This window comes from Cyclopterus lumpus, chromosome 8, assembly GCF_009769545.1.
Source record: "Cyclopterus lumpus isolate fCycLum1 chromosome 8, fCycLum1.pri, whole genome shotgun sequence".
NCBI classification, from domain to species: domain Eukaryota; kingdom Metazoa; phylum Chordata; class Actinopteri; order Perciformes; family Cyclopteridae; genus Cyclopterus; species Cyclopterus lumpus.
This window is the reverse complement of record NC_046973.1, coordinates 13832593-13845446: the sequence shown is the minus strand read 5'-3', so window position 1 is coordinate 13845446 and position 12854 is coordinate 13832593. Positions and strand designations below refer to the sequence as shown.

General features: G+C 46.2%; 2 protein-coding genes across 2 annotated transcripts in view; both read left to right on the top strand.

Annotated features, from left to right (window-relative positions):
• The window catches only part of LOC117734855 (myosin-10-like), a 45182-nt gene extending 37221 nt beyond the window's left edge, over positions 1-7961 (top strand). The window contains exons 25-42 of the mRNA XM_034539158.1: positions 130-253; positions 396-567; positions 1321-1533; positions 1644-1788; positions 1906-2112; positions 2503-2607; positions 2704-2856; positions 2956-3204; positions 3349-3561; positions 3686-3898; positions 3987-4148; positions 4241-4369; positions 4553-4641; positions 5105-5228; positions 5379-5587; positions 5675-5783; positions 5967-6139; positions 6643-7961. Coding sequence (XP_034395049.1) covers positions 130-253; positions 396-567; positions 1321-1533; positions 1644-1788; positions 1906-2112; positions 2503-2607; positions 2704-2856; positions 2956-3204; positions 3349-3561; positions 3686-3898; positions 3987-4148; positions 4241-4369; positions 4553-4641; positions 5105-5228; positions 5379-5587; positions 5675-5783; positions 5967-6139; positions 6643-6796 — 2943 coding nt within the window. The 3' untranslated portion in view covers positions 6797-7961. The remainder of the gene's footprint in view (positions 1-129; positions 254-395; positions 568-1320; positions 1534-1643; positions 1789-1905; positions 2113-2502; positions 2608-2703; positions 2857-2955; positions 3205-3348; positions 3562-3685; positions 3899-3986; positions 4149-4240; positions 4370-4552; positions 4642-5104; positions 5229-5378; positions 5588-5674; positions 5784-5966; positions 6140-6642) is intronic.
• Positions 7962-10063: 2102 nt separating this feature from the next.
• On the top strand, positions 10064-11105 carry LOC117735083 (serotonin N-acetyltransferase-like). The gene is made up of 3 exons (XM_034539514.1): positions 10064-10217; positions 10487-10641; positions 10752-11105. Exons 1-3 carry the CDS (start codon positions 10064-10066, stop codon positions 11103-11105), a joined length of 663 nt encoding a protein of 220 aa, XP_034395405.1.
• Positions 11106-12854: the final 1749 nt, after the last annotated feature.

The window sequence follows — 12854 nt, the reverse complement described above, 5'->3', positions numbered from 1 at the left end:
GAGGGTCTCTCAGTCTCCAAGAGGCTTTTCTCTGCACATACAGGCAGAAGTTCCATATCATTTATATCACGTTGATGCTGAGTTGACAGGCTAGCTGTGCGCTAAGCTTCCTGCATCGCTCTCCTTCAGGAAAAGAAGCTGTGTGACGACCGCATCAACGAGATGACCTCGTTGCTAGCCGAAGAGGAAGAGAAGGCCAAGAACCTGAGCAAGGTCAAGAACAAGCAGGAGATGATGATGGTCGACCTGGAGGGTAAAAGAGTGACGTCAAATGCAGAATTCGTAGAATTGTAAAGTGGGAGAAAAAAATAACCCGCAGAGTTATTTTAATCCACAAGGAAAAGACGTTTCTTTGTGTTTTGTGAAACCACCACATCCTCTCTTTTCTAATTTAGAGAGACTGAAGAAGGAGGAGAAGACCCGTCAGGAGCTAGAGAAGGCTAAGAGGAAGCTGGATGGCGAGACGTCCGACTTCCAGGACCAGATCGGCGAGCTTCAGGCCCAGACAGAGGAACTGAAAGTTCTGCTGGGGAAGAAAGAAGATGAGCAGCAAACAATGTTGTCCAGGTAAGCGGTACTGGGGCCGCCATAGACAAGCTCAGCTGAGTATGGCATAACACTTGTGTGAGCCAAATATGGACGTTAGATGTCTGATATTGAGTCACTGAGATTCTGCTTCACGAGGTGAGTCACTCTGGGATAAGAGCTACATAGCTGAACAGAACGGTCACACCTGCTGTTTTACATGGAGCATTTTATTGAACTGACAAGACTCTAGACGAGTGCACAGCAGTGAAAAGCTTTTAGTCATTGTTGACATGCTGCTTGTATATATTTTCTGATTCTCACTGCATTGGAAGGTGTTTCCGATGTGTGACCAATCACTGGTGATGTATTAATGTGCATTGGTAAGTGTGAGGCCTCGATAATAGGTGGTCCTAACAAAAATGAAGCTCCTTTCCCTGAAGTGTCCCTCCAAAGATAACCGTTGGTATCAACTGCTGTTTGAAACAGTGTCTCTGCTGCCACCCAGTGGAGCTTTTACACAATGATAGAGTTCACTCAGGGGACTAAATGTGTGTTAAAGTCTTGTTGTTTTTTAAGCGATAGTTTTTTATGAACACAAAGAAATGTAACCCAAAGGAATCATTTTTCTAACACTAGTAAAATGTCTCAGGCGCATCAAATTATAGTGGAAAACTGCAGTGAGTTTCCAGGTTGTTTTTTTTCCAGCGTCCCAACCATCACAGTCACAATATTGTGCCCACCTGCAATCTGAGAAGTAGTTGCGTGTTTTTTAATCTTCTTTGTAATTAACAGGGGTGAAGACGAGGTTAGCCAGAAGAACAACGCTCTGAAACATGTGAGGGAGCTGCAGGCCCAGCTGTCTGAGCTGCAGGAGGACCTTGAGTCAGAGAAGGTCTCCAGGAATAAGGCTGAGAAGCTCAAGAGGGACTTGAGCGAAGAGCTCGAGGCCCTGAAGACTGAACTAGAGGACACCCTTGATACAACCGCTGCCCAGCAGGAATTAAGGTACTGCACTCTACATGTATAACGTAGACATTGGGGCTTTTGGCCAATCATATTATTATTATTAGGTCAACAGGATATTCTATACTTGTCTGTGTACCTACTCCCTGTAGGACCAAGCGTGAACAGGAGGTCACAGAGCTGAAGAAGGCAATCGAGGAGGAGACTAAAAACCATGAATCTCAGATCCAGGAGATGCGACAGAGGCATGGCACTACCTTGGAAGAGCTGTCTGAACAGCTGGAACAGGCCAAGAGGGTAACGCCTTCCCACAATATACAGTCTTAATACCACAGGATTAACAATCCACCAAAGAGTAAAGTGGCATCACGTTGTCATCTGACCACACTGATGTTTGTTGTTGATGATGTCCAGTTCAAGGCCAACCTGGAGAAGACCAAGCAGAGCCAGGAGAATGCCAACAAGGAGCTGGTCAATGAGGTCAAGGCCCTGCAGCAGACAAAGACCGAGTCCGAGCACAAGAGGAAGAAAGTGGAGGCTCAGCTGCAGGAGTTCATGACCAGAGTCACGGAGGGAGAGAGGGCCAAGGGAGAACTGGCCGACCGTGCACACAAACTGCAGGTGCACATATCTGATTAAATACAAATGGAATCCGCCCTATCAGCTGGCCAGAATAAATAATACGATCCAGATATAAGCAAGATGGCAAATGTCTGAACACTTAAAGGGAAACCATTATTTCCAAGCGCTTGCACAACGGCACTACAGCTGCGATGTGTATTTATATCATTTCATTTCTAAACTGTTTTTACACAGTTATTTGACCCACATTAATGGTTCAAAGGAAGAGCTGCATGCAAATTTAACAGTTGCCGGTGCGAAAAACTATATTTTATATATTTTGTCTAGGATTATTTTGTTGGACCATTTATGTGAAAAAAAAGTGTGATATTAAAATCTTCTACAAATACTTTTGATAACCTGGTTTCACCGTGGTACCTCTCCATCCAGACCGAGTTGGACAATGTGTCTGCCATTCTGGAAGATTCAGAAAGGAAAGGAATCAAGATGGCCAAAGATGTTGCTGGACTAGACGGTCAGCTACAAGACACACAGGTGATATTCAGCATCTCTGAGCATTAATCAGCAATCCACAGTCAATGCATCCTTTCTGTCAAACTAACCAAATATACTTTTTTTTTTTCTTTCTAGGAGCTGCTCCTGGAGGAGACGCGTCAGAAACTGAACCTCAGCAGTCGCATACGTCAGCTGGAGGAGGAGAAGAACGCTCTGCAGGAGCAGCAGGAGGAGGATGAGGAGGCACGCAAGAATATAGAGAAACAGATGTTGACCGTACAGGCTCAGGTAGGCATTGTGATCTCCACTGTAGGAAACTATGTTTAAATAATACTATTGGTGATTTTTATTCTGAATAATGTCTTTTTTTTCTTCTTCTTTTTTAAGCTGTTAGAGAGCAAGAAGAAGCTGGAGGACGATGTTGGAACAATAGAGGGCCTGGAAGAGACAAAGAAGAAGCTGCAGAAGGACTTTGAGCTGGCCAGCCTGCGACTGGAAGAGAAGACCATCGGATTTGAAAAGATGGAGAAGACCAAGACCCGTCTGCAGCAGGAGCTGGATGATCTAACTGTAGACTTGGACCACCAGAGACAGATTGTCTCCAACCTGGAGAAGAAACAGAAGAAGTTTGACCAGGTGAGTGCACTTTATTGGGTTATTTGCTGGTTTTTACAGATTTTCCTTACTTTGGATGGAGTGAGTTTAGATACTCTAATTTAATCCTTACAAATACAATTTTCATTAAATGCTGGTCCACCCTGTCATCGTCCTCCTCTGCAGATGCTGGCTGAGGAGAAGAGCATCTCGACTCGTTACGCTGAAGAGCGTGACCGTGCTGAAGCCGAGGCCAGGGAGAAGGAGACCAAAGCTCTGTCCATGACCAGAGCTCTTGACGAGGCGCTGGAGGCCAAAGAGGAGCTGGAGAGGGTGAACAAGCAGCTTCGTGCTGAAATGGAAGATCTTATGAGCTCCAAGGATGACGTGGGCAAGAATGTGAGTGCTAGGACCAATCAAGCGTGTTTGATTAGCTGGGACAATTAAACAGTACTCTCACCAGTCATGCCCCCCCCCCCCCCCCCCCCCCCCCCCCCCCCCTCTCCCATCTTCTAACCGTCAGGTCCACGAGCTTGAGAAGTCCAAGCGTACTCTGGATCAGCAGGTGGAGGAGATGAAGACTCAGCTGGAGGAGCTGGAGGACGAGCTGCAGGGCACGGAGGACGCCAAGCTGCGTCTAGAGGTTAACATGCAGGCCATGAAAGCCCAGTATGAGAGGGACCTCCAGGGCCGGGATGACCAGAACGATGAGAAGAAGAGAGCGCTGGTCAAGCAGGTGCAGAATTGCACTCCTCATAACACAGTAGCACTTCAGCAACAGTTGAATCCCACCACACTAACGACTTGTGCTGGCTCCCCTTCAGGTGCGAGAGATGGAGGCAGAGTTGGAGGACGAGAGGAAGCAGAGAGGTTTGGCTGTAGCTGCTAAAAAGAAGCTGGAGATGGATTTGAAGGATATAGAGGGTCACATAGAAGGAGCCAACAAGGCTCGAGACGAGGCCATCAAACAGTTGCGCAAGTTACAGGTACGCATTTGATGTTTGAATCTCCATTCAAATCACTCCCGGTCTAAGCACCACATTCAGCAGCATCCTCCGCCATATGTTGTGTCCTGCAGGCCCAGATGAAGGACTACCAGCGGGAGTTGGAAGACGCCCGCGCTTCTAGAGATGATATTTTCGCCATATCCAAGGAAAATGAGAAGAAACTCAAGAGCCTGGAGGCTGAGATTGTACAGCTTCACGAGGTACAGGACAGAGACGTGCAGATTGTGTGTGTCACATGGTAGCCACTGTGCATAGTCAGGGTTGGAGGGAGGTTGATTTATGTGCGATAGGTCTTTGTATTTGCTGTATATTCACGATAAAGCATTGAATGGTCCCCCTCAGCATTATGGTACACAAAGAAGTGCTGACTTTTCTTTCTGCAGGACCTGGCCGCATCTGAGAGGGCCCGGCGCCACGCGGAGCAGGAACGCGATGAGCTGCAAGACGACATCTCAAACAGCACCTCTGGAAAGTAAGTCGCATGCACATCTCTACATTCATAGTACAGATGTGTATCTGTTTATTTTTCTTTGAATCGTCTCTTAACCTGACCGGCCAGCTGGTCTGTCACACAGAACCATCCGAGAAGCCGTCATTGTAAACGGTTTGGAAAGGGGAGGGACTTAAAATAAAAATACTTTGCAGGTGAACCATTTGCCATCACAATCTTACCAAATTTGCCGTGCAAGCTAAACCTGTTTGGGGAGCTGCAGAGAAATGGTGATTATTATTATTATGTTTGTTCCCTGAGATGAAGAGAATAAAAAACACGATAATAACAATAGTGGTCAACAACAACAGCATGAGTTGCAATAGAACAAGAAGGGGAAATTATTTAAAAGGCGATAAAGCAGCACAGCATAAAATAGTCTAAAGGTCATCCAATTCCAAAATATATGTCCAGTCTCTACAGCCAGTATGTGTTTGTGCATCAGGTCCGCTCTGATGGATGAGAAGAGGAGGCTGGAGGCTCGCATTGCTCAGCTGGAGGAGGAGCTGGAAGAGGAGCAGGGGAACATGGAGCTGCTCAACGACCGCTTCAGGAAGACCACCATGCAGGTGAGGTCTTCTTCACTGATCATCTTTATTCATCGCTAATATTACATAATTATTATAATAATTATTAATATTACATATTTGCACTGAGTCTGTGCAAAAGGACTAATGACACGAAGTTCCCTTGCCTCCTTCCTTCACTCTGCGCCTCAGGTGGACACCCTGACCACAGAGTTGAGTGCAGAGCGCAGCACCGGCCAAAAGAGCGAAAACGCTCGCCAGCAATTGGAGCGTCAAAACAAGGAGCTGCGGGCCAAGCTGGGCGAGCTGGAGGGTTCTGTGAAGAACAGGTTCAAGGCCTCCATCACTGCCCTGGAGGCCAAGATAGGACAGCTGGAGGAACAGCTGGAGCAGGAGGCCAAGTGAGAATTCAATACACATATATATGAGATCCATTGAAAGACATGTACGGGTTTCACCTCTAACCTTCACTCGTTCTTCATTTAAAGGGAGCGAGCAGCCGCCAACAAGACCGTGAGAAGGACCGAGAAGAAGCTGAAGGAAATCTGCATGCAAGTGGAGGATGAGCGTCGCCACGCCGACCAGTTTAAAGAACAAGTATGTCTGACACTGTTGACATTGACGTGATGTCAGTTTTGCACAAATTGTTTAGCCCCACAAAGAGATCCATTTGACCTGTTTTGGTATTTTTCCTTCTCATCTTCTCCAATTACATGCATTCAATTACATTAATGGGGGATATTTATCTTGTTACTCATGTCTGTGTGTCTGTATGTAAAGGTGGAAAAGGCTAGCTCTCGCATGAAGCAGCTGAAGCGCCAGCTGGAGGAGGCGGAGGAGGAGGCCACGAGGGCCAACGCCTCACGCAGGAAGCTGCAGAGGGAGCTGGATGACGCCACCGAGGCCAGCGAGGGTCTAAGCCGCGAGGTTCACACCCTCAAGAATCGCCTCAGGTAGACGGACCTGACGGGTTGCCGGGATATGCAGCCGCGAGGCAGTAGTTGTAATTGGTGCTGAAAGTATTAGCCAAGCTGATTGGCATCACTTGGACTCTCATTAGGTTTTGGAGGGAGAAGTTACACCTTTCCCCCATTCTGATTGGTGTGTGTAGTTAGGGGACATGTCATTCTAGCAGAGGTTTAATCAGCCAGAAGAAGTGGAAAATAGGGCCTTTGATTACAACTTACCAACTAAATTAAGCATAAGTATATATATATATATATACATATATATATATATATATATATATATGGGGTTGGTAATATCAGATTTAATTTAATTGTCTCATTAAAGAAACACAACTTTAAACCAGTGATGTGTTGAATATTATAAACATTTAGGAGCATTAAAGCATGAGAACACTGAGTTCAGATTTAAGTTCTGGGAGAGAAGTAGAAACCGTTTGCTTTTTATTGACCTTCCCTTTCCCCCCCCCCCGCCCCCCTCCCCCCGGCAGACGTGGCGGCCCCATCAGCTTCTCCTCCAGTCGGCCAGGCAGGCGCCCACTTCAGGTCGAGGGAACTTCTTTGGACCTCCTGTCTGACGACGAGCTGGAAAACAAAATCGCCGACAACAATGCCAACGAGACTCCGGCGCCCCAGCCAGAGTAGAAAGAGAGAAGCCTTAACTTTTGCTCGACGCTGCGCCTCTCAGTCCCAACAGCGATGATTAGATTTGACCCCAACTTGAATATGGACCCTTTTCTTGCCCCTCTGGAGAAAACCGATCGTACAGACATGAGCCAAACACACGCTGCATGATCTACACCTGTTCTCCTGACCTTACTCCTCCACCCTAAACCCGACCGCTCCGCCTTACCCTCCTCCTCAAGCTGCAGGGCTGCATCATATAAGAGCAACTTCCCCCCACATTGAGTATAAACTACTTCAGTAACCTGAATGAGAGAGGAGCTGCGTCACCGATGGCGGTGCTTTTCTTTCTTTTCTTAAATGCACATGTGCATAAATTAACACAAAAGAAAAGGCCCGCACATACAGAGATTAGAAAAATAATGATCGTAATTTTAAATGCTTCCAAATGCTCAAATAAAAGGGTTGAACAGATTATTACGAAAGCAAGCAACTTTTTGCATCAATCTACAGCATCATATAAATGAGTTTAGTTATGTTAGTTCCTCTGTAACTGCATAGTGTTTTTTCCAGTCCTACGCCGGGATTATTTGCTTGCATATGAATATAGAAATGTGACCGTGAGCCGCCTCAGCGCTGCAATACGCTGCTCCTCTCACGGGGTTCTTTTTAAACCATGATGTTTGACAGTAGGTCTGCGTTGTGCCGAAAGCACACACTCACGTTCTTTTGCTTACTTCTTCTGTGCCTTTCTTTCCCACTCATTTGAAACTCAAAACCCCATTTATGCCACATATACTGTTCATATATTGAGCCATGCCTAAACTTCAATATTCAACAAGTTGCATCTGTAATGAGCTTATATAGTGGGTGGGGGGGGGCTGATATTCTGTCTTTGTATGTCCTGCTGCAGTTTTCTATGTGGCCACAATGATTGACATGTCAAACTATGCGGGGTTCTTTGTAGATGGGTGCTATGACTTTTCTTATTGATAACTTTTATACTTTTGAGTTAAGGTTTTTAAAACAATCCAATAGACATCCACTGTATTTATATATCTGCTATTGTATACAGTGTAAACTCCATTCATATTCAAAATGCTCAGTATTGCACATTGATCAGCTGTATCATATGCTAAATATCATGTACAGTTTGAGTTATATAGGAGCTATATGATACATTAAAGCCTATGAGTCCTAACTCCATTCACTGAATTAGTCCTTGATGATGTCATGTACATGTTATCACATTAGTAATGTCATCCCTTCTGCCGGCACGACCCCGACGCTTCTTCAGTTCTCAAGTGGAGGTTTGACCATTTACACTGTGTGTGTGTGTGTGTGTGTGTGTGTGTGTGTGTGTGTGTGTGTGTGTGTGTGTGTGTGTGTGTGTGTGTGTGTGTGTGTGTGTGTGTGTGTGTGTGTGTGTGTGTGTGTGTGTGTGTGTGTGTGTGTGTGTGTGTGTGTGTGTGTGTGTGTGTGTGTTTCAGATTCCACTCATTTAAATACTTCATTATTAGATTAGCTGGGAAGGGGCTAAGTACATTTACACAAGAACTATAGTAGTGCTGCAATTTATTTTACTTTCTACTTCACTACATTTCAGGTGGAAATATTGTAGTTTTTACACACATTTATAATTACACATCTATAATTACCGTAACTCTTTTAAGATTAAGGTGCATGTCTTTGGACTGTTCTGTCAGAACCCACGCTGACACACCAGAAGAACATACAGAAGGCCCAGAGCCTGGGAATCGAACCCTGGCCCCTCTCGCTGTGAGGCACACCAGTAGAAAGAGACACAAGTTCATTTAAATAACCTAACTGGGGTTTTTTTGTGCATTGGATAATGTTACCCCTCGTTAGAGATACGTTAAATAAAATCAGACAAATGTGTGGTACAGGAGTTTTACTTCTTTCCACTGTCATGAATCACAACCTTTCAATTGTATCTTGCACTCTTTGGGTCAATGAACCCCAGATTGGAAACCACTAAACATTCAAACACTACATGTAGTAAAACCACTCTATGAATGACTAGGATTTGTATGTGACTTTTTCGACATGACTGACCTTTTCTTTTATCAATAGTGTTGTATAGTTTTTTTTTTACATAATACAGTACATTTTATCTTCATTTTTAATGACATACTATAACTTTTTGACATAGTTTAACTTTCTCATTGACATGTTTCATGACATACTATTCAATGACATTCTTAGAGTACAGAACAGTTGTGGCCTCGTTGATTCTGGGATGTCCTTCCTTTGCATTCTCATGGACATCTAAGCAACACCTGGAGGGGATTTTCTTTCAAATGTGTCCCGGACTCCAGGATGAACTCATTCTAATTTAGTGTCCAGAGATCCCTTTTATACGTTTCTGTCCATAACTCAAGAATCATTGTTATGATTGGGTAAATCGACGAGGGCCAAATAAAAATACTTTGGAGTGAAAGGAGGCTGGCGGATGGATCAATGCTGCGCGCGACACGGACACGCTGCGCTCCGTCAGAGAGGAAATAACGTGTCGCTAATGCACAAACAACTTGTGCGGTTCTAATCCTTCCTCGCGTGACTCATAGCAATAAGCACCTCACGAGGAAGAGAGGCGTCTGTGTGCCGGCAGCAGGGTGACATAGCGGGCGGAGAAGAGGAGCTCGGTCGGATCCGCGGAACCTCTCCGAGGTATAGGCGGAACCTCTCCGACGTATACGCGCCTCCACGTCCTCCGGTAAGTGTGCCCGGAGCCCCGGCGGCGCGTTGGAACCGAGCACAGCGGGGGCAGTAGTTGGTGTTTGTTACGGTGGAGGGAGACACGCGTGCACCTTTGAGTCAGCCCACTGCACGGGGGTGTCTTCAAGTCCACTTTAACTGGGGGGAACAAGTGGGCGCCACTTTACCACAACTTGTGTACACCGTGTGCTGATCCTGGATCATGCGTGGCAGAAACCTGCTATAGAAATGTGCAGGAGATGGTGGTTCATATAGAAAACGATCGGTTGTCATCTTTCAATAGAGACAACAACAGCAACCATTAAGCGCAGTTAATTGCAGGGCTCAGTAAATTGCCCCACGCGTTCGCGACCTTCATTCATTCACTCACATGAAATATTCAAATGCAAATGAGCTGGCTGATCACAGCTTATGCTATAAATACGGAGACAACCCATCCTGTTGTCGTCGCAGGGCCTGCCAGAGGGGGATCCTGCTGAGGGGGAGAGAAGGAGTCAGGAGCAGGAGAAGTGTTCCAAAGGGGGGGAAAGGGAGCGCGGAGGTCGTGTGATGTCCGTGGTCGGCTCGCAGCCTTTCATCAAACTAATGCATCGAACGCCTTCCATCTCCCCGGGCATCCAGAGGAGACACACGCTGCCCGCCAGCGAGGTCCGGCCGCTCAACACGCAGGACGCCATCAGCGTCTTCGAGATCGAGCGAGAGGGTAAGTGGGTCGTCTCCCCGTCACGTGAAGCAGACGTTACGGTTCCCAACTGGGTGAAAAGAAGCATCACCTCGAGGATCTATGCGTAAAACCACGTCGAGATATCTCATTCGAGAACATCTAATTACCTTTTTTGGGGCATTTAATTCAATCAGTATTCTTTTATTCCCACTATAAAGATGTTACTTGTTTATTCTGTAATTTGCGCCGCCTTCAAGTGTAGAAAAAGTAGTGCCAAACTACTAACTCTCTCTCTCTCTCTCTCTCAGCATTTATCTCCGTGTCAGGTGAGTGTCCCCTCCACCTGGATGAGGTGCGTCACTTCCTCACCTTGTGTCCAGAGCTGTCCATGGGCTGGTTCGAGGAGGGCCGACTGGTGGCTTTCATCATCGGCTCTCTCTGGGACAAGGACAGGCTCACTGAAGTAAGACCCACCGTGCACTCTCCCACAATTCACCATTACTGATCCTCATATACACGCACAGGCATACGTGTGTCAGTCATGTTGATTTCCGACCACTTTGGCCCACGCAGGACGCGCTGATCCTCCACAAGCCGCGCGGCTCCACCGTCCACATCCACATCCTCGCGGTGCACCGCACCTTCCGGCAGCAGGGCAAAGGGCCCATCCTGCTGTGGCGTTACCTGCAGTACCTCCGCTGCCTGCCCAGCGTGCGCCGCGCGCTGCTCATGTGCGAGGACGTCCTGGTGCCCTTCTACCACAAGTCGGGCTTCAAGGTGCTTGGGCTCTGCGCCATCACCGTGGCCAACATGACCTTCACGGAGATGTGCTACCCGATCAGCGGCCACGCGTACATGCGGCGCAACAGCGAGGCGATCCGTTTCCCCGCAGCATCCCTTGACTGTGCCACTGGCAAACACGGGTGAACACGTCGATGGGTGAGGTGGCGGTGTTAGCCACGGAGATGTCTTTCATTGAGCATCAGTGTACTCTTTCGGAGGGCGTGGCAGGTGTTTCTCAGTTTGCGGCTGCTGGTTGTTTTATTGGAGCCCCTCTAATCTCATACTGCATCTGTGAAATTTTCTTATTGTGCACAATAAAGACAAGAATGTACTCTACTGAAATGTGATGTGAAGTCCACTTTGTATCTCCTGTGTTGCCCCTCACCTGTGGGCGGAGTAGAGCATAGTGTGTGTTGACTGAGTCCCAGTGATGCTGTGTTGTATTTGTGGTACATGCGCACGGTAAGCTGTCTGCTGCTTAGCACCTTTCTGGGCTCTCCGCACAGCGACGCACGTCAGCGCGCTGGCTTGAGCTGCTCAACCACAGCTCCTCCAGCTCTATTAGGGGGCTTATTGCACTCATCTGTTAGTCTGCACATCCAGATCTATTGTGATGTTTCTCTGTTGTTGTTGTTGTTTTTAAAGTTTATGTCTGTTACATTCTCGCAATTTGAATAAAACATGTTTTATACAGATTTTTTTTCACGATGAAACATTTATGATTTCGATTTTTATAAATCTTGTACACGCACTGATGGACGAGTTTATCAAATCAGACATTCCGTTGCATACCTCATTAACTAATACTTGTAAAGGTATTTTTGTGGTATGATATATCTTTATGTGCACCTTCAGGTCTGAACGGTACCCGTGTGGAGGTCAGCCAGTGGGGAGCCGTATATGCTCTGGAGTGGCGCTTTAATCCATGACAGTCACCGTATAATCCTTTAACGTGCAGCTCCTCTGAAGGGCGGACTTAGTGGTCACCTGGAAATATGACCCAGAACTTCAGTATCAGCACATCGTGAACAAATACTGCTCGTGTTACCAGAAAATAATATATGGTGCCAGTACACAAAATACAAAGGAAACAATTCAACTTCAAAAGTCAAGTTGAAAATGACAAAAAGAGTAACAAAATATTTATAATTTATATATTGATTTTCATGTTGCTGAAGTCAGGGACAAACTGGTAAATGTATCTTATAACATTGACATTTAGATACAATAACAGCGGATCAATGTTACCGATTCCCCACCTTTCACATTGTACACCGCTGATGCCACCAGGCTGTCCTTGTGTCATGATGTCCTGAAGTATCGGGACATCAGGACACAAGCTGTCATAAATAACATAACTCAACAATGTCTTCTCTAGGGAATCGAAACTCTCTCAGGTTGAGACCCATTTTGCAGAATGAAGATGGCCTGCAGCAGCATTGGTTTCAAGCTGATGCTGCCAGCTGGCATCTCTGCACAGTTGGCTGTCGGGGAAGTCTGAGCTTTACTGCAGTTTATTTCCTCTGGCTGAGGTATTCCACCAATGATGAGCAAGAAACTTTTAATAAATGCATTTTAGTGTATGAGTGCCAGATTGATGCCTGTGACTCATATTTTCTGTTCTAATGTTGATGTGCTTGTATGTATGCAGCAATAAATAACAAAGCACCTCCCTGACCTAGCAACATTATTTTTTTTCCCATCACTGAATATTGTCACTGCTCTTGATATTGCTGTGCAAAGAGGGAAAATATTGCTTTACATACTAATTGCTATGGCGTGGCATGATTGCAGGGCAGGCGTACAGGAGGCGTCGCTGTCGTTATTAATAGACAGAGTGAATAAGAGACGAAAAGTGCAAATGCTGATTGTCAGGGTTTAAACCCATCAGCA